General features: G+C 45.5%; 1 protein-coding gene across 9 annotated transcripts in view; it reads left to right on the top strand.

Moving 5' to 3' along the window:
* The window catches only part of KALRN (kalirin RhoGEF kinase), a 493218-nt gene that overhangs the window by 402112 nt on the left and 71310 nt on the right, over nucleotides 1–19796 (top strand). For all 9 annotated transcript variants that reach the window (XR_014618580.1, XR_014618581.1, XM_084289498.1 and 6 more), the window contains one exon: nucleotides 734–980. Coding sequence is in view for 7 of the 9 variants with exons in the window: in XM_084289498.1 (XP_084145624.1) it covers nucleotides 734–980 (247 nt within the window). In the remaining 2 variants the exon portion in view is untranslated. The remainder of the gene's footprint in view (nucleotides 1–733; nucleotides 981–19796) is intronic.

Raw genomic sequence — 19796 nt, 5'->3', positions numbered from 1 at the left:
ACAGTGGTTAAGCAGAGACCAGTATTGTTCATTGAGCATTGCAGGGTGTGAGACTGAAGGAAAGCAGCAGGTTGCCAGCACTCAGTACGGAAGTAAGACGATACATTTATTCTTAGATACAAATCCTGGAAGTCAGCATATAATCAGTCACTCTGCGTTTATATATTTACACCTCTGTTTTCCGTCAGAGAGCATGGGAGGAGCTTTTCTGATCTGCCCTGTCAGGATTCCCTAATCTCCCAAGGGGTCCTGAGAGCAAGTTTGGGAAGACAAGGGCACATTTCTTGTCTTGCAAAAAGTTGTATCTGTATCCTCACTGCACTGGTGGCATGTGGAAATGTGTCTAGCTTATGCTGTGGAGGGGGAGCTGGAATTTGTTCCGCCATGAGGCACAGCGCCAGGGCAGCCTGGGCTATTGCCCAGTCACCCCAGAAGCTAAAGCAAGAAAAAAAGCAAGGTTTCTGATGGACACCCACAGCTAGAAAGTGATGGCATTCAAAAGGTTACTGGGTGGGTAGCTTTGATTTCTCACTTAAGCCCAACAGAATCAGTTAGAAGTAAAGGAAACCAGGGTCACAACATGTTGAACTTTGACAAAAGAAATGATTAACTTGGCTTCTAAGGAATACAGAGCCTGTCTTTGCCAGTGTAAATATGATACACAGATGATTGCTTTAATCCTGCCCTCTCTAACTCTTATTCCATTTTTTTCTTTCCTCTTGAACCTGGGCAGTTGTCTGGAGGGTGTGAACTAACCGTGGTGCTCCAGGACTTCATAGCAGGCCACAGCAGCGAGCTGAGCATTCAGGTGGGGCAGACAGTGGAGCTGCTGGAGAGACCGAGCGAAAGGCCAGGCTGGTGTTTGGTCCGGACCACGGAGCGGAGCCCACCGCAGGAGGGTCTGGTCCCCAGCAGCGCTCTCTGCATTTCCCATTCCCGCAGCAGCGTGGAGATGGATTGCTTCTTCCCTTCAGGAAAAGGTAGGCAACACCCTGACAGGTGTTAAGACTGTTTCAGATTTCCCCTTTTGTATCATGTAAGTGCAAAGCTGCTTGGGCTGCTGTTGCAGTCAACGTGGGTAAAGGACTGTGCATCATGAGTGAGTTTTGTTATTGGATCTCTGTGAATCAGCACAGCGCTAGCCTAGCTCCATTCCATGAATCAATGTTGTACCTGTGTGTCTTTTGCTGTGTGGCAATTGTTATTGTCTTGAGACACGGGATAATAGTAAGAGCTTTTAAACAACAAAGGGACCACTTTCAGAATCTAAAAGCCTAGAAGGAGGGAAAGTCAAGCTGTATATACACCCAAGATGCCCCAAGTTATGGATGTGTTACTTTAGGAATGCCACTAGTGTGTGGTCTTTTAGTGTATCCCAGCTGACTGTCTATGGCTAGAAACACCAGTGAGTACTGGTACACCAGTACTGACTGACTGGTGAAATGAAGACTTTGTGCGTAATGCCACAGTACAAGGGGTTAAGAGTCCTTTACAATCAGTGCATGACAAAACACGTCACCTGTATTACCCTGAGAGCTTGGGTGTTTACATCAGTTTTCAGGGAAATGTCCTACCCTTTCCTACAAACACCTGCACTGAAAGGTGAAATATTGTTCGTCTCTGTGGTGTCTGTGGCCTATTCCGTTGATGTTGTGTTCTGAGCTCTGTGTCCCACGCATCACATCAGTGCAGCCAGACACAGGAGATGCCTCAGACTGCTAGACCAGGACCTGTTCGGTTCAGTGTGGCTGGAGCGAGTCCCCTTCTGGCTGTGTTCTGTAGGGTGCAGGGGAATAGCTCCACAGGTCCCACTCCTGGCTTCAAACCCACAGCCTCAACTGGCTTTTAAAATTTGTTTGTTTCTCCCCCTGAGTTAGGGGAAATAGAACTTGATCCGTTCTTGTTTGAACAAGTTAAGCTTGGTGGTTATGTTTGTTTTGAGAAAAAGCATTGAAATCGAGCTCTCGTCTGCCTTTGCTCCCTGCCTGCAGCCCTGTGGTTGCAGTGGGGGGAGGTGCACAGGGCACTGTAAGGGGTCTGGAGTCAGAGTTTACTTTAAAGCCCAGGAGGCAGGAGGTGAAGCTGCTGCTGACTGTCCTCGCTGCCTGAGGTGCAAACTCCAACTTGTCCCATGTCACGTAGACCTGCCACACCTCTCCTCCCCGCATGCCCGTGCCCTGCCGGCTCTTCTGGCTGCTGCTGCTGCCCTAGGAGCCTGTCCTGGTCCTCAGCTTCTCCCTTCAGCCCTACAGGGCTGTCTTCTGAGAAGCGCTGCCACACCTCCCTGCAGATTAAACATGTGAGTAAAGAGGTGAAGCCGAAAATCAGCCTGGACTGCGTAAGAGCAGCCAGCACCTGACATGAGGTGACTCACAGGAAGACAGAGACGTGCCCACTGGGAGCGCGCTGGGCTCGGCTCCTCTGCTGAGGGATGCTGTGAAATGCCGCTCAGACCTCGTTGGTTTGAAGAGTTTCTCCTCAAATGAAACAACACCAAAAAATTGCAGGTGTAGGCCATGGGCAGGGAGGCAGGAAGCCCTGAGGAGGATGGAGGCCAGGTGGTGTGGGGATGAGGGCTGAGCACCAGGCCAATGCCGCACGGTGGGCACAGTGCGATGGGCATAGTGTGGGGCTGTGGCTGGCTGGCAGGAGCCAACCGATGTCCAGTGGGCTCCAGGCTGCCTGAACACAGCACCCGGCCTGTGCCAGCACCTTGCCAGGCCATGAGATGGATGATCCCAGGGAACTCACTGAGCTGGCTCTCACCCCCCCTTCTCCAGGCAGGTGCAGTCAGTCTGGGGCCAGCCGGCTCCATCCATGCATTCATTGCCTTTAGCTCCTTGCATCTCTCTCCCCCTCAGCCTCTGTTTTCTTCCTGCACACACCAGACCTGTAACAGGGAGACTCAGCATTAATGGGATCTCCAGAAGTGCTTCTAGAAATGATAAAAATAGCCACCCAGTCCACAGTTTTGGCCAGAGTACAGCAAATAGGTTCTTCTGTGTCTAATCAGTTCTCCTTCCACTAGGAAAACAGGAAATTGTTTAAAATGAATGTACAGATGCTTGAAATAAAGAGAGGAGAGTAAGTTTAAAGTGGAAAATGAACTATCCACTGGAAGAGCTTGCCAGTCTCATGAGATCCTGCAAGGATTAACATCACAAACGGCTTCTAGCTGTTCAGATTTGTGTCCTTCTCTATTTCCAGTATCTTCGGGCATGGTTTGGATTAGGAACCCCTTGGTCCAAGATTCCAAAATGTCTGGCCCTTCTCTACAATCCTTGCTTTATGTAGGGCAAAGGCTGGCACGTCTTATGTCAGCATCAAGTGGTCTCCCCCCATCTGTTTCAAATACGTAAAGATACACAGCTGCAGAATAGCTGAATTTTGCTTGCAGTTAACAAGGCACACCATTCTTTTTGCTTTTATAAGCACGGTAATTTCAAGAATAGAAAGTATCTGTACATAAAATTTCTAATAGTAAAATTTGCCATCTGTGATATAAACATGCAGTTTTTGACAAATGTAGAATAGTTGCATCTGCTTAATGAAAATGGTAAATAACTGTGTTTTGTCCTATATAAATTATGGTGGACTGTAAATATAAATCATGAGGCTCACAGAAAGTACCTACCATCCTTAAAATGAAAGACAAAAGATGCACCTGAAACATCAACATCTGAACAGAACACCTGTGAAAGCCACTGGAAACAAAATCAAACATCACAACTGAACATGTGCTCTGGCTCTTTTCCCTCCCCCGCCCCCCCCCCTCCCCCCCCCCCCTTAACACTATTCCATTCTAAATAGTTATTGAGTTAACATAAAATATTACAAAAGGGAAAAGTTGGTGGAAATATAAGAGACAAAAAAAAAAAAAAAAAAAAAAAAGAACATTCCCTACATTTCATAATGGAATATCTTTGCAGATTTCTCTTGTTGATCAGTGAAAGCACAGAGATGTCAAGGACTAGTCTCCCAGCCTTCCGACTGACTCCTGGCTGTGTTCCTTTGAAGGATACACACTTGTTTTTCTCATGACTTTACTACAGTTCAGAGCCCAAGTACAGTCCTGCCTGTCTGTGCTTTCCAGTGAGCTGACGGAGTTTGCAATTACCCCCTGTAAAAAGTCAAACGGGTTTCTGAGATTCACCTTTTTGCAAATAATTTATAGATGACTGAATATGAGGAACTGGTCTGCAGTCTTGTTACTGTAATCGAGAATTTGTGTTACTATTTTTTTCCTTACTGGCATTCCTTCAGAAGGAAAAAGAAAGGCTTGTGACACTAGGAATGAAGCTCTGTTTGAATTGTCTCACGGGGCTAATTACAGAAAACTGTGACTTTTATTCCTGTCTCTTTTATTCTATAATTGAGCTCTAAGGTATTAAACTATAAATTTCACATTAAGGGAGAAATGTGCATGGATGGAAAGCGACCTAATGACCTAGTCAATATTCATTAAGCACACTGGGACAAGCATGTTCCTGGTGTCAGCCTGTTAGTTTCATCTGAGTGATTCCAAATTTGAATTTGGCCTATCAAACCTTTAGAAGAAATCTTGATCTTACAAATCTTGTTTTATGATCGCTCACTCAACATTTCTGTTGTAATATCATAGTCACAGTGTAATTCAAAGGCTAGTTCTTGTAGTAATTTTAAACAATGTCAATCATCACAACAGAAAGCGTTAAAACAATAGGGTTTATAGCATTTGGTTTAGGCTGATGATATGCAAAGGGATCCCATTCAGGGCCCCAAACCAGATTCAGCCTGCAGGATGCTTGTTTCTGGTCCAAATCCCTGGAGGAGATGAGAAGTACATTGTTTTAAGATACTATGCAAACATCTTGCTGCGCAGGCAGATGGCCACTTAACAGCAGGGCTTTGGTGGCAGCGGTGGGTCCTTGTAACAGCGCAAACTGAGCAATAGTTGGGTGTCTTCCAACTGCAGAGGGAACGTAGGCCTCGCAAGGTGTGTGTTGGCAGAGTGAGCATCCTGTCTGCTTTTCCCAGCCTGCTCATGCTGGCTTGGGTGCATCAGCTGGGACACTGTCAGACTTCAGGCAGGAGGGCCAGGGGTTTCAGTGCTGCTCAGGTGAAAGCTTCTCCATTTAGAGAGTCCCACCTGCCTGATCTTATGGCCTGTGGGATCCTGTGGCTGGTAGGTGTGACTGCAGGCTAAGCTGCAGAGGAAGAAAAGAGGGAAGATGAATAAAATCTGGTGAAAAAAAGAATAGTATCAATGAAAAAGAGGCTACCCAGAAACCTGCATTTTTGTGACCACTCCTCGTGGGAAACATTATATGGATCATTATATGGATTAGTGTGCAAAACCAGTGAGGCTATAATGTGGCTCTTTTTGGGGTTGGAAGTCTCTTCCCTCCAGCCCCTGATCTCAGAAGAGCAATCTATGTAGGGAAAAGCATGATCGTTTCTTCCCACGTCTCTGTTTTTAAGAACATCTTGGATTTTAGTAGGGGAAAAGAGTCTAGGTTGCTTTTGTTGTGTCCCTGTTCCTGTTGAGTATTAAATTGTGATCTACATTGGCTTGCGCACTTTCTCTGTTGTTTTAAGCAATCTCTGTTGCAAAACATATTCGATGGTAACGATTCCTGATTTCTCGGGGGAGCTGTGTGAGGACGATTCAGAAGTTTTAGTGCACTGCATTAAACCTTCAGTTGTCCTTGTAGAGGCAGAGAAGTTGTTTTTGTTTTTGAAAGTCTTAATGAAGAGCAGTCAATTAAAATGTTTGTATGGCTCTGAACTAAAAGAAACATTTTATTAGGTAACAGTTGATTTATCTGGCACATAAACAGGTCATGGGCTTTTTATTAAATGAACAGTGTTCAGGCTCCCATTGTCAATATAAACACGCAGTATTAAAACAAACAAACAAACAAAAACCCCGTTCCTCTGTTCCTAATACCGGTCCAACAGGGGTGTTCAAAGTCAGAATTTCATTGTACAGCCTTTCAAAAGAGGTCACACAAACCCCTCCTACTAGTGCTTAGTGCCTCATGGCATCCTTGTTACAAGTTCAGGACATGACATATGTTGAAAAATCCCACCAGGAAAGCTTCTACTGCATTTTCACTCTGTTTCAATTATGATAGAGCAGCTGGAAACAAGTCGGCTAACAAGCATTTTGTAACATGGCAGTTCTCTGTAGGCTGACACCAAGGGCTTCTGGGCCCAGCTTGGGACCAGTGTTCCACCTCAATATACCAGGGGAAAAATGAATAATGCTAAGGAATGGGAATAGAAAGACTAGAGAACTCAAAACCGCTTTGCTATTTCGGTCAGGTCATCCTTTCCTTTGTTTTTTCACTGCTGTGTCTTCCTCCTCTTGCTCTTGAAATGGTTGGTGGTTTTTGGCTTCACTTTCATGGACCTTCACAGCTTCTCCCCACATCACTTCTTTCTCCCTTAGAAGGCAACTCCTGCTTGGGTGCTGGAATGATTGATGATGCTTCACTCCCTTATCAGCTGTTACCTTTTGGTCTTGGATCCTATACTTTCTCCTACCTCATAGTCAACTGTGGGAGAACTCAGATAATCATAAAGTGTCCACTCTTGGTGTTGTCAATGCTTACACCTTCTCCTGGACTGCATTATCACCAAAATAATCAAAAATGAACAAATATTTAGCAACAAGTGGCAATATGGGTGATGAGATGTGCTTTTTGTTCTTTCTAAGAGGTAGACCAAGATGAGCTAAAGCTGAATAGGAATATTCCTGTCACTACAGCTGTAGCTCTGCCACAAATGGCAGATACATTAGTACATCCAGAAGACATAACTGTACTGATAAATTCTTGTGCAGCCAAGCCCTAGAGGTTGTGTCAGTCCAAGCACCCCCAGGGCAGCTAGATAAGGTAGGCACAGCCTGACCAAGCCTTGCAAGTACTTGGCCTCCACAGTGAGTCTCAGCAGCTACAAGGCATGGGGGCAGATTGAGTGCAGGCTGTTGGAGTCCTGTTCTGATAGGTCATGAACGCCACTACTTCTCTGACATGGTGTTTCTATTTCTTTCTTCCTTTTTTTTTTTTTCAGTATGTCATCACTAGATATTTAAAGCTAGATTCAGCCACGTGGGTTTGTTTAAGACGTATCAGGTACCACTGAAGTCAATTATACTTATTGCTTCAGCTGTTCTGTTATCTAATCAAAGCCCAAGGCCTCCAGTGCTCTACCTGAAACTTTATTTTTGTGGAGAAGTACAATTTAGATGAATGCTTTGATAAAACAGGAAAGGCTATTTTGGGGGAAGTTGCTTTGCTTTTGTTCAGTGGATTTTTATTATTTTAAACACAGGAGTCTTTGTTTAAAAGAGAGAAGGCCTGCAAATTTTCTTGTTTACTTTGCCTTTGCTTCCCCTTCTGACAGGGGGTAAAACTTTATCCACCTAATCCCTTGTCAGCTTAACCCCAAGGTTCACTGTACAGTGGCCATGCTGATTTTTTTTTTTTTTTTTCACTGGGAAAGAAGAAAAGGGGGAAGGGGGACTGGGATTTAAAATGCTGCAGTCAGCTGTGCTCATCAAGGATGCCAGAGGATTCAGCACCTGGTCTGGGGGGAAATTCAGCTGTGGTACACACAGAGCTGTAATCCACCTGCTGTGATCACAAATAATCTGATCAGAAGGATTAGACGCTTGGACATAGCATGTGTTGGGCCTGATTCTCTGTATTAATGTGGAACCCTTTGACAGGTCACCCTCATGGTGCATGTACCAGGAGCAGTTTGGAGGGTACAGCATAAAACTGGACAAAATCCAGTAGCTGATATTGCACAAAGGTCAGGCACCTGAGCTGAAGGTTTATTCTGGCATTACAGTCTCCGACAGCTTTATTATTGTGTAACTCATGCTCGGTTTTCTAATGCGTCGTTTACTGAGCCTTTGGGATTTTTGCTTAATTTGGCTGGGAGGCTGTCAGAGAACAGGCTTTCCTGGTAGCAGGTATAATATCGATTGCTCATACCTCTTCATTAACATACTGGCACCAGCATCTTAGGCTGTGGCTGAATATGGAATATAGAATTTCTGCCGATTGAGATAATAAATCTTTCTGCTTTTAGCATCGCATTAGTCAGCCAACTAAAACCCAACAAAAAACTGGCAGAGAAACACTACTAGTAGTCAAATGGGAAAGCATCAGCAAAAATGTAGTGCGGGATGTTTCCAAACTGCGTGGACCTGTAGGAGGACAGAAGCATTCGCACTTTGGAGGGTTAAGTGCTGGTCTCTGCAGAAGGAAGTGAGGACCATGGTGTATCGCTGCCACGCAGCGCCTGTCAGCACTGCGCCCAGTGGTGCACATGAGTTGGCTGTTTCCAAAACGAAAAATCTTCTCTCTCAAGATAAAGAGTCATTTGTTTCCTGTAGATATGCTTGTGGGCTTGTTGGAGAGGCAGGTTTTAGAAAAGGGTACAGTTAATTATTGCAGTGCTTCTGTTGCATGCAGAGGGTGGCTTGGCAGGTCCAGGCTTGGGTGGTGGAGCCCAACGTGCAGTAGTCTGGGCAGGCTGGGTCTCCCCATCGAGAGCTGGAGCTCGGGAGAGGGAAAGCAGCTCTTGTGAGTCCCCCTCAAGCTCAGCACATGTTTTTCTCCTGCAGCCTATGTGGAAGACCAGGGTCAGAAATTCTCCATGCTCTCCTGCCAGATTTCCCAGAGGGCCACCCCTTGCTTTCCAGGGGCAAGTTAAATCAACTCACATATTTAGGGCTCTGTGCAATGGGATATGATTGTGCTCCTCACTGCAGGCGTTGAGAAGCCTCAGAGCACCCATGTCTCTATCCATTTTCTGCAGAGAAGCAGGAACCTCCTTCCTTGGCTGCATGCTCACAGATGAAGAGGAGAACCTAGCTGCTTTGGTGGGTTTTGGGGGGTGGTCACAGCCTTCTCCTGGCCTTGTGAGCCATCTGGGACAGACTGGGAGTAGTTCAGCTGTGCACACCTAGACAAGCAAGACTGCTCTGGTCCTATTTTCCCACCTTGTCTTCAAAGGCATGCTGCAAAAGGAATCTTTAATTTGTATTACTAATGTATTGATTTCCCAATTGTTGGGACATCACAAAGGACAAGGTCAGTAAGATAGAACTACTAAGTAAATACTATACTTTTATTTCATTAAGTGAGACTGCTTTCTGGAGAAATCTGGGCTGTGCAGCATCTCATATTGCCTGGGGAAGACCAGAGGCATCTCCCATCAAAAGGAGTCTGAGCCAGGAATGGCCTGTCCTACCCAGTCCCCAGTTCTCCTGGTGCTCATCCCATCCTTTCATAAAACAGCTTAGCTCTGAACTTCCTTTCCTGTAACAGGGTCAGAGCAGACAGAGGGGCCTTTGAAGGGACTCCGTGAAAAGCAGTGATCGAGTCTGAGCAGCAGTTGCTCTACTGAGGAATGAGCCAGGCTTCTGCTGTGGTGCTGGGGAAACCAGGTCAGAGCAGGTATTTTCCAGGACTCCCCATGCAGTTATCCAGGAGAGGAGGCACCTATTGAGAATGGTTTGAATTCAGTGCAAGTTTCTTTTTAATAACTGCCCAGGGACTTTCTTCTTCTCCTTTGAGCTGAGTGTACTGTAGACACCAGAGCAAGCAGGCAAAGCAGAGTTTGCAGCATGAGTTTTTGTGCTGGCTCTGACCTGAAGCCAGCAGCCATAATATCTCCACGCCTCTGCCCCACTAGTGAAAAACAAGCAGCCTGGAGGTATAAAAATAGCTCTTTGAGTAAAATCTATTTCCTCTCTATTTAGTCGTGTGTCTTGAGATACGTGTAGCATGGTGGGAAGGGGGGAGTTGCTGTGCAGTGCTTGGCCTGTTGAGCTAACAGGAAGGTCACCGGCCGCCTTCGCTGAAAGAGCGGCGGGAGCATGTGGACGGCTTGTGTCTTGTGTTTCCTCTGAGGCCAGACTAAATTTAGCAGATTCGCAGATGGACGTTGGACTGTAATCCATCTGGGACTGTGGGGAGAAGAGTGGGATCTGGGTTGTTTGCCTAGGCTTTTTGCTGCGTAACCAGCCCCAGCGAGCCACCATTCATTATTATGCCCCTCTTCTGCCTTGCTGAATGCGCTGCAACCTCCTCCCTGGTCGCTTGCCCTGAACTGTTTAAAGTTTAAGCATGAAAGAAAAATAAAGACTGCTGGTTCTGTGTTTGTACTAACTCAAAGTCAGACTGTGGATGTACTTTCTATAGCATCAACACGAGGGCTGAGCCTATAGATCGTACCTGTGAGATTTGTAGTAATGCAGATACTAACGATGAGGGCAAATCTCGTTTAAGGCTTCCCAGCTTCCAGACAGTTAAAGGGATTAATCCTAAATGCAGTATTTACACCCTGCAAGGTCTGTACACTGCTGGGCTGGTCCTTCCGTTGCTAATCTTAAACAAATATTTTATGAGTGTGTTTTGAAGTGAACTAGCTAGGCTAAAAATCCCATTTCCCTGACCAGTCTGAACCAGAGCTAGGCAAACTGAAATGCAAAGCACATGTGTATTAAATAATGTATTTTAAGTAATTGAAATTATGTTTCTGTATATGTGCTTCAGCACACTGCACGGATTTGATATATTGATTCTGACACAAGAAGCCTGATTTTCCTGTCATTTACGCAAGCATTTTGACAGAGCAGTTATTCCCAGGTTACACATTTTGCAAGAAGAGCCTGAACCCATGTCAGCTTCACTTAGTTCAGATTAATCCCAAATTCAAGAAAGTAGAGTTAATGTTGTTGTTGCTCTGATGATCTAAAAGTCTTAGGGCAGGAGGTTATTTACATAAGTGCCAGTGTTTTTTGTTTTGTTTCCCATTCATATTAACTGGCCCAATAAAAGGCATTACTTCTTCTCACAAATACTGCCTTGCTTTAACTACAGAACTGCATTTATCGTTTCTTCAAGGCAGAGCCCATGTTTGACTATATTTTCCCTAAATCTGTTTAAATAAGTCTCTTGCAGTTCAGAACACCTAAAGAATGGTTCCCTCTTTTATTATAAGAGGCTAAACCATTCTTGTCTCTGGTTGTCCTCAGCATTTCCTAAGAGGCTCTGTTTTACATATGTATCACAAATTCTTCATAAGAGCACTGAAGAATTATTGACTCTGCAGAATTGTAATGGAGTGAAATAAGCATTTCCTTTCCTTTCTGGAGTTTAAAAAATACAAATTAAATTCCATGCAGTCTCAAACAGTAGAGGGATAATTGCTTGCAGATTGCAGTGAGGGTTGGGATGGCCTCCGGTCTCTCTAAAGGTGTGCGGTCAAACAGAAGCAGCAGTGATACTCTATCCAAGACTTCCCATAACAAAGCAGCTCTGATTTCATCTCCTCACCAATGCAATTTGCAACTCATATATGCTGTTGACTCCTGTTTTAATGAAGAGGACCCAGTGTTCCATGTTTCTCACCAATAACATTTAACTGCCTGATGCCAAATTAAGTTTTTGTTGCCCTTTGCTTTTGCAAACCAAAGAAATTAAAAGTTAGATAGTAGCACCCCGTGTTTCCATTTCAAGGGCATTGTTCTAGTTTCTAGAGTAGGGAGGATTGCTGAAATCTTTTAGCTCAAGCTTTTTCTTTCCCATAGATCGTTTTTTAGAAGTGTTCTAAGGTCCTCATACATTTCAGTTTTATTCCTTGCAGACTGTGCCCAGCTCATTATTTTTTTCTGCAGATTTCACATATCTTCAGATTTTTAAGTTAGTGGTTGCATTTTGCCAAGGAACATATACCCAGTTTCCTTGGAAATCTATGGGAATTACATTTAGGTATCAGAGAACAGAATGCAGCCTTAAGAGCCAAATGTCATTCTTCGGAAAAGCACTGAGGAATTCATTAACTCTGCAGGACTCAGTGAAATAAGTACATTTTTACTTCCACAGACTGCAAAAAACAAGTTTCATGCAGTGTAAAGGAATCAAGGTGCTCTTGCTGCAGAGAAAAGCCTTTCTAACCTGTGAAAAAGCTTAGTAAAAAAAAGTTTGTGCATGGATGGCAGGGAAGGGCAGTTCAGGCTTTTCACTACAGTAATCTTCGTGGGTGTTTCATGTCTGCTCAGATAAATCTGCCTCGTGTGCTACACAGACATGCTGCTGCTCCATGGGACAACTACTTTGGACAGAGCCTTCACCTGAAAGTTGTACACCTTCTGCAGTGTACAGTCTTTCCTTATATTCAAAAATGTGTCTTTCTGCCCATAAAAATGCACATTCTGCTCTCCATCAGCTCACTCACCATCCATCAAAAAACGTGCTAGGGGACATGCAGGAATGCCAGAGATGGGCCTGTTCTTAGCAGCACTTGGGGCTGGTGCTTCCTTCTCTCTGCTGAGCAAAAGATAGCCAGCCAGATGGAAGTACCCATTTTGTCTGACACAGAGAGACTGAATCTGAACCATCAAACCTGCACACCGTGCCTCCCCAAGCAGTCAGGATCTACCATAGCGAGTGGGATCTCTGAGACTAAGAAATAATACAGGTGATGCATCTGTCATGTACCCTGAGGCTCTTCCACTAAATTATTGCCAATAATGGCAGGAGAAACAAGGTAGATCAAGGAACTGATCTGGACTAAAAGAAACTTTTTTTTTTTCTTCCCCCCCCCCCCCCCCCCCCCCCCCCATCTTAGGTTAATTTTAACCTTGATCCATGTGTGGATCAGATTCACTGCGAGGCTGCACAAACATTTCTGTTGGCACAGGGAAGAGGCAGGAAGGCACAGGCACCTGGGAGAGACAGAAAAGGCAACAATGAGTTTTGGCAGGGCAGTTGGCTCTTGACAATGTGAAGTGCTCGTGGAACTATCATATAATGCAGAGCTGTTACGTACCAAGAGATTGGCTAAACATAGGAATGAAAAATTATTCCAAGACATCGTGTACTTGTTCCTCTTGCAGAAATGCAACAGGTTTTTCTGTCTTGTAGTGACTAGAAATGCCAATGTGCTGCAGTTCAGATTTTGGTAATGTCTGATGGTACCAAGCAGAAGAAGGATTTCTTGAGTGTTTGGTGCTGAACCAGCAATCACTCACAGACATCCTTTGGAGCAGCATTTCTGTTAAGGAGATCTGCAGAAATCCTACCTGCCAGAGAGCTAGGATCTGAGAAATGCAGTTATTGCTGGTCTGTGGACAGTAAAGAACAGAAGTGGGCAGAGGTACTCCACATTGTTCCAACATACAGTTGTTTTCTAGCTAGTCATTCCACAAACTGATAAAATATAGTTTAAAAACTATATATATATTTTTAATTCTCCCCACAACAGGCTGCCTGTTACGTGTGTCCTTGTTATTTTTATCCTCCTTAAGTTTTAATAACAGCTTTGCAGATTCTTTTATGCTTGTCTTAGATCTGGTGCTGTAAACCAGCAAGCTTTGCCATCCTAAACATTGCCTGGTAAGAATTCCTCTATGTTCTCTTTTTTACCCTAAGAAAAAGGAAAGTGGAAAATAAACTTACTCCAATAGTTTGGCCCAAATAAATAAGGGCTTTGACAATATTGACATTGAATTTTATTTTAATTCCAATCCAATTCTTCCAGACTGGCCAAACGGAGAAAGTTTCCTCTCTAGCAAATGGTGTTTGCCAGTTTTTTAATGTTTCTTTCAGTTTGCCTTGAATTATAATTGTGTTGGATACTGGATGGGGGGACAGCTGATGAACACAGCTTGCTGTTTACTGCACGACATCTCAGGCAAGTAGACCGAGATGTCTACTTCTCTTCTATCAGAAACAAAACAAAACAAACAAGAAGACTTTCTCTAAGGAAGGAGAAATCCCATTGAAAGAGAAAATTAGCTGTGGTTTCTAGCATCCAAATAGAACAACCTCAGGCAAGTTGAGACAGGCACATCAGGACTACTTCTGGTACACTATTAGGCTATAGTTGCTAAAACAACTCACCTTTGTCATGCACAAGTGGGTGAGGCTCCTGTTTGTCTTGGAAATCAGACTATGATGGGCTGAGATAGGCTCATGATTTCCCCACTGAGGCGCAACACGGTAAGAGAGGAGCCAAAACTTGTCCAAAAGGCAGCACTTTAATGCTTGCGTCTTCCATCATTGCTTATTGCTGTAACTCCCAAAGATATGTCTCTGCTTTAATGGAGATAAGTGCTTCAGGAAATGAATACAAAAGCTACTTTAAATTTTTATTTCACTTTTTTTTTTTTCTGAAGGTTTTATTATTTTTTTTTTTTTTATTATTTTGTCCAGGAGCTTGTTCAGGATGTGTCCACCGCCTAGTGTAGTTCTCCAGAACCCAAGTAACCCATTACTAACATCACCATCCCTGTGGTTGTTCAAGGAAAGGTTGGACCTGGTGCTTAGGGACATGGTTTAATGGGTGACATTGGTAGCAGGGGGACGGTTGGACTAGATGATCTTGGAGGTCTTTTCCAACCTTCATGATTCTATGATAAAGCGGTACGTGGCTCCAGTGGGCCTCTTACGTTAAAGTGGTTGGTGAGGGGAGGCTCTTTGCTGACTGCTCTGGTGGTATGGCTCATGGGTCCGGGGAAACCACTCTGCTGGCCCAAGGGCAGGCCTTGCCAGAAGCTGCCCCTACCTTGCCAAAGCACTAGAGCCTCTGCTGAGGTGTCGGAGGAAGGCAGCAGGACAGGGCTCTTCCTTCTTACAAAGTGCAGAAAAAGAAAAAGGATGAGTTGTAAATTAGGAAAGAGAAGTTATGTTGTCAGTGGGGGGCCTGTGACTCTTGAGAGAAATGTGTGATGTAGCACAGAAAGGTGAGGCCCATCTCACATTGGAGCATTTGGCAAGGGAGACAGGTCTGGATGTGGCCTTCAAGGCTTTACAGAAGAGTTGGTTGGCCAGGATGCTCTTTGGCCATGCAACTCTTCTAAATTGTCGTCAGCCAATCCCATGCTGTTGTCTAGAGCAGAGGCATAAGGAATGATATACCCTAACATTTGCTGAACATATGCCTACACTGCAGTTCAGCGTGGAGTTTGTGCTGGGCTGTCTATATTTCTTTTTAATTTGTTTGTTTTAGCTAGTTGAGAATGTTCTTTTTTTTACCTACCACTGTGCCGAATTGAGAAGCCAAAAACCTCTCCTTGGAGTTGTGCTCTCTTGCGCCAGGAGGGAATGTGACTCAATTTATTTATTTATTTTTAATTTATTTGATCTGTTTTAATACCCAATAAAGTTGTTGTTTTTTCCAACTGGCATGACAGGGCTCTGGCTATTTTTAAAGAACGTGGTTCATTTGATTTAATCTAATGAATGTTTAGTGCTGTTGAAAATAGCTGGAGCCAGAGCCAAGAATAATGTACTGCAATGTACTGGTTGAACAAGGACTGCTTCAGTCTGCCAATCTGCGTTCCTTCCAGTTGTTCAGATTTACCTGGTTTTGTGAGTAGCATTAGCAGGCAAGGCATATTGATCAAAGAGCTTTTTTAATACTATATCTAACAGTTGATAACATCAGAGCCATGTATTTTGCCACCCTCATATCAAGACACATCAAACAATAAAAACTCTTCTTGTTGTTCAGTGCAGGATGTCTAACCTCAGTTTCTGACCACTTTGAGGGGAACAAGAAATGGTAGTATCCTTTTATTGCACACATTTTTTCCCCAAAGTCACCCCGAAAATGAGTGTGAGAGTTGGTAATGAATCAAGTCACCCAGTGTCTCCTGGGCTCTGTGAGCTGCTGTGTAACTCTTGATATCTCCATGAGCTGAAACTAGGCTGTAGTCAGAAAAGAAATGCTGCTGAGTCCTTGCTCCTGGTGTTTCTCACGTTCTGGTTCTCCGCACATCCATGTTTACTGTCCTGCCCACAGCATCTGAGTTGCTCTGTGGAGGTACCTAGCTCTCCTTATTAACTAAGCTTAAATTTCATGCACGTTCTTGCACTGTTTGTTTCTGCAAGTTTTATCACATAATTCAATGATGTATTTAAAACTGGGCAAATCCATCTCTCTTTTGCCATCTGTGAGTTATTTCTGTGAGACAGTTGTTTCCCTGTTCCTTCATAAGAAACGAGTGGCTAATACTTAAGCTTCATTGGACTAAAAAAATAAAGCAGCCATAATGCATCTCGCTCCCTGATGGTGGTGCCCGTGGGGATGGATTTTCAGCAGAGATCGCTTTACACCCCAAAGCACGATGTAGGATTGACTCGCATAAGTAACGAACAGATGCTCCTGATGGCCATTATGTTATTTATCTCTATCTTTATGTGATGGGGGAAGGAAGCAGCACCTGTTACAGTGACAAACGTTGTCACTGCTGGCCTGCATGACAGACCTCTGAGGCAACATAGGCCAGGCGTATTTCTCCACGTTGCTGTTGACCCAGATGAAGCTGTTGTATCCACCAGGTATTTTGCCCTGTGTTTCCCTCAGATTTGTCCCTCACTTTATAACCTAAGACAATTAAGCAGCCTCTTCGTGTACAACAGAGCACTAGATACAGTGTAAGGTTTGATATGTTCCAACTTTCACCCCAAAATTTCCATGAAAGGACTGCGTAAAAAAATTGGAGGAACTTATTTCCACTCTACAGCAAAAGTCAGTTCTGCAGACTCTCTCGGATTTCATACAAAAGCAACTCATGCCTGGGGAATTTTCTGAAGCTGTATTTAAGAGCAGACAGAACTAATTTCCTCATCATCCTGACTCAAATGACTTCCCTTCCATCATCGGTGTTGCACAGGGCAGCACATTTGGCCTGCGGTGCAGACACACTGCTAATAGCCTCAGCTTCAGCTGGGGCGAGTCAGGACCCCGACGTTTCCTCGGTCACTGCACTGCAGATAACAGCAGCTGGGTTTAGAGCGTGGTGCCGGGAGGTGTTTCCTCAAAATCCTGAGAGCTGGGCTGGTTTAGAGCAAGGCTGGGAATGTTTTCCATGACAGGGGACATGGAGGCCATTCGGGGACCGCAGAGCCACACATTATTGCATCCTGTCCAAAAATAACATAAAGAATATAATGTGAACATAGGAAGTGAGGTTAAGGACCCTTTCTAATCCCAGGCAAAAGCCTCCTCAGCCCTCGTCTAGGGCAAGTGAACTGTGCAGAATTATTTTTCCCAATGCGATCTCTGCCACGCTGCTACCTCCTGTCGGCTGAGCTCCCAGTCTGAAGCTGCAGGCCCAATGCAGGTGACAGCACAGTTCCCACTCAAGTTCAGGGCAGAATTTTTCCTCATCCAGTGCTGAAGCTGAGCTAGACTGTGCCCACAGCATGTCTCTTCTTCTGCACTGTGGGAGCTAATTGAAACGGTGTGATTATTAAAAATGTCTTTCGTTCATATCTTGCTTTATTAAATATTTATTGCATGTGTAATTCATCATTGAATATACATAGGTGTATCTTTCTTAAAAGAGTAACTTTTCAGATATAGCCTTCACAATATTCCCAGCATTGTACGTTTGGGGAGAAAGGGGAAAAAAAAAAAAAAAAAAAAAAAAAAAGCTTGCTTCCTCCCCACCTCCTGAATAATGACTTCAATTCCTTCAATTCTGTCTTAATTAAGCAAACAGTTTTTCAGAGCTGAGATTGCATCTTAATTAGGCTTTAAAGTTCAGCTGCAATTACAAGAGCTACAAACTTGTTTTAAAGCCCTCTTGAGACTCTCAAACTTCACCTGTAAGCACTGCTTTACTGAAACTTCATCTCTAAGCACTGTTTTATTGCCATGTGCCATTGTTAGAACGTGCACTGTATCTCTAAGATGCTCTTTCTTGGCCTGATGGCTCAAGCGTTCCTTGAGGGAAATCAGAAATGAACTTTTTGGCTCCCTCAAGCAACGCTGGGATTTGTTCTCCGTGCCGCTAGGGTTTACCACTAGATGTCCCTGTGAATCCCTCAAACCTCCCAGGTCCGTGGGGTTTTGCAGGAGCCAGCTGAGGAAATCTGAGCGCTGCCGTGGGATGCTGCATCCTCATGGGATGCTGTGCCTTTGTGGGATGCTGTGCCCTCATGGGATCCTGCACACTTGGGGTGCTGTGCCCTCGTGGGATGCTGTGCCCATGCACTGCTCAGCCTGAGCTCCTGCAGAGCTTATCCTGGCAGTGGTCAGCTCTGCCAAGAGGCATGGGAATTAAATAGTGAAATGCTTCTTTTAGAATGTTTTCTAGTTTCTTAAACAAGAAGTCTTAAAGTTTGTCTTGGGATGGCTTTTAAAACACACCAAGAGTAAGGTTCCAGTGTGCTAGGTGCTGTGTGGACCCTCAGTGAGGGACTGCCCCTGGCCCAGGCTGTGGGGAAAGGGAGAGGGGCAGAAGGGCAGGGGTGCCCCTGCTGGTTCCCCATCCCCATCTTCCTTCTCCAGCTGCTGCTGAGGCCGCTGTTCCCAGCGAGATGCATTATCTGCCTGCTGCAGGCTCGGAAGCCCTGCCTGTGCCCCGAGACATTCCTGTGCATCTCCCAGATAGGCAAAGCCCCAAGCCAGAGAAAGACACAACACAGTGAAGGGGAGACAGAATGAAGGTTCACTTCATCCTTATGTACTGAACAGCGTTGTGGTGCTCAAGGGCAGGAAAATTTTGCGTGCTGCAGGCTTGTTGTGAGGTTGCCAGTGCTTCTAGTGAGGCTGCAGTCAAAGAGCAGCTTGCACACTGCAGGCAGAAGCAAGGCAGGGAGGTTTTCTATTGCAGTTGTGGTGGAGGCAGCCTCTTGGGGAGGGTCTCGGCCACTCTGCTGGCCTGGGGCTGTGCAAGGTGACTCTCCAGGGCAGCTCGAGGGTCTGAAGGATCCTGCCTGGCAGCAACATGCAGTCACCCACCGTGTAGGTGCAACCTCGTGAGGGTTTGTGAAAGCAGTGCTGAAGCCACAGCCCAAGCCTCCTGTCCAAAACCACCCCTTGGCCCCACAGAAGAGCTGCTTCCTCCAAAGCAGTTAGGCAGCAAACCAAAACCTTAGTCCAGACGCCCGGTGTATGGCATCGATACAGCCAGACGGCTCAGGCTGAAGTCCTGGCACACAGCGGCACAAAGCACAGCAACATCTTCGCTCTCAGCTATTCCCTCCCTACGTGTATTTATGCCTGGGAGAAGCAGTTTGTTGGGTTTGTTCAGCTTTTGATACAAGTGTGCAAAAGCTATGATGCTGCCACTCTGGAATCCTGCCCAACCTCTCCTACCAGCTGCCTCCAGCGAGGTTTGGGCCATTTTTGGCACCTCCAGTTTTCCATGCTTTAGGTGGAAAACCCTAACGTGACAGGCTGGCACCTTCCAAACCAAGCAGTGCTTTCGGATCTCACGCAGGCTGATCTGTGCTTTGGAAGGGTAAGCACCTAGCTTACCCTGAGCAAAAGGGCTGTGGTGCTTGAGGCAGGTGTCCTGCAGAAAGCAGGCTGGCAGAGTAGTTGGGCAGGGTGGTGCTTCCAACTAGTAAAAGGTTTTAGCTGTCAGATGCTTAAAGCTGAGGAATGGTTCTTGGAGGGGGAAAAATTTTTTTAAAGTTGTTCATTTAAAAAAAAAAAAAAAAAAACGCAGCGACACAAGTTTTGCCTTTTGAAAACCTCGGAGGAAACCCTCTCCGCAACATATCAGAGCTCCGGCAAACTTCCTCCCAGGCAGCTCTTTATTCCCAACAACCTTCGGCTGCCTCCCACCCGCTGCGCGCTGCCGGAGCTTTTCCCGGCCCCCTTGCCCAGCTCGAGGGGCTTTTCCTGGCGGGGAGAGGCCGCAGCCCGGCCGGCCGCGGACCCCCCTCTCTCCCTCCCCGGCCGCCCGCGGGTGCGGGAGCTGCGCGGCCGCGCTCCGCCCGCCGCCGCCCCGTTGCATAAGGCGGCCCCGCTCCGCCCCTGGAGGTGCGCGT

Source organism: Netta rufina, assembly GCF_964035555.1.
Source record: "Netta rufina genome assembly, chromosome: 6".
NCBI classification, from domain to species: Eukaryota; Metazoa; Chordata; class Aves; order Anseriformes; family Anatidae; genus Netta; species Netta rufina.
Note: the sequence above shows the minus strand (reverse complement) of the source record. Positions and strands in the feature narration are given on the sequence as shown.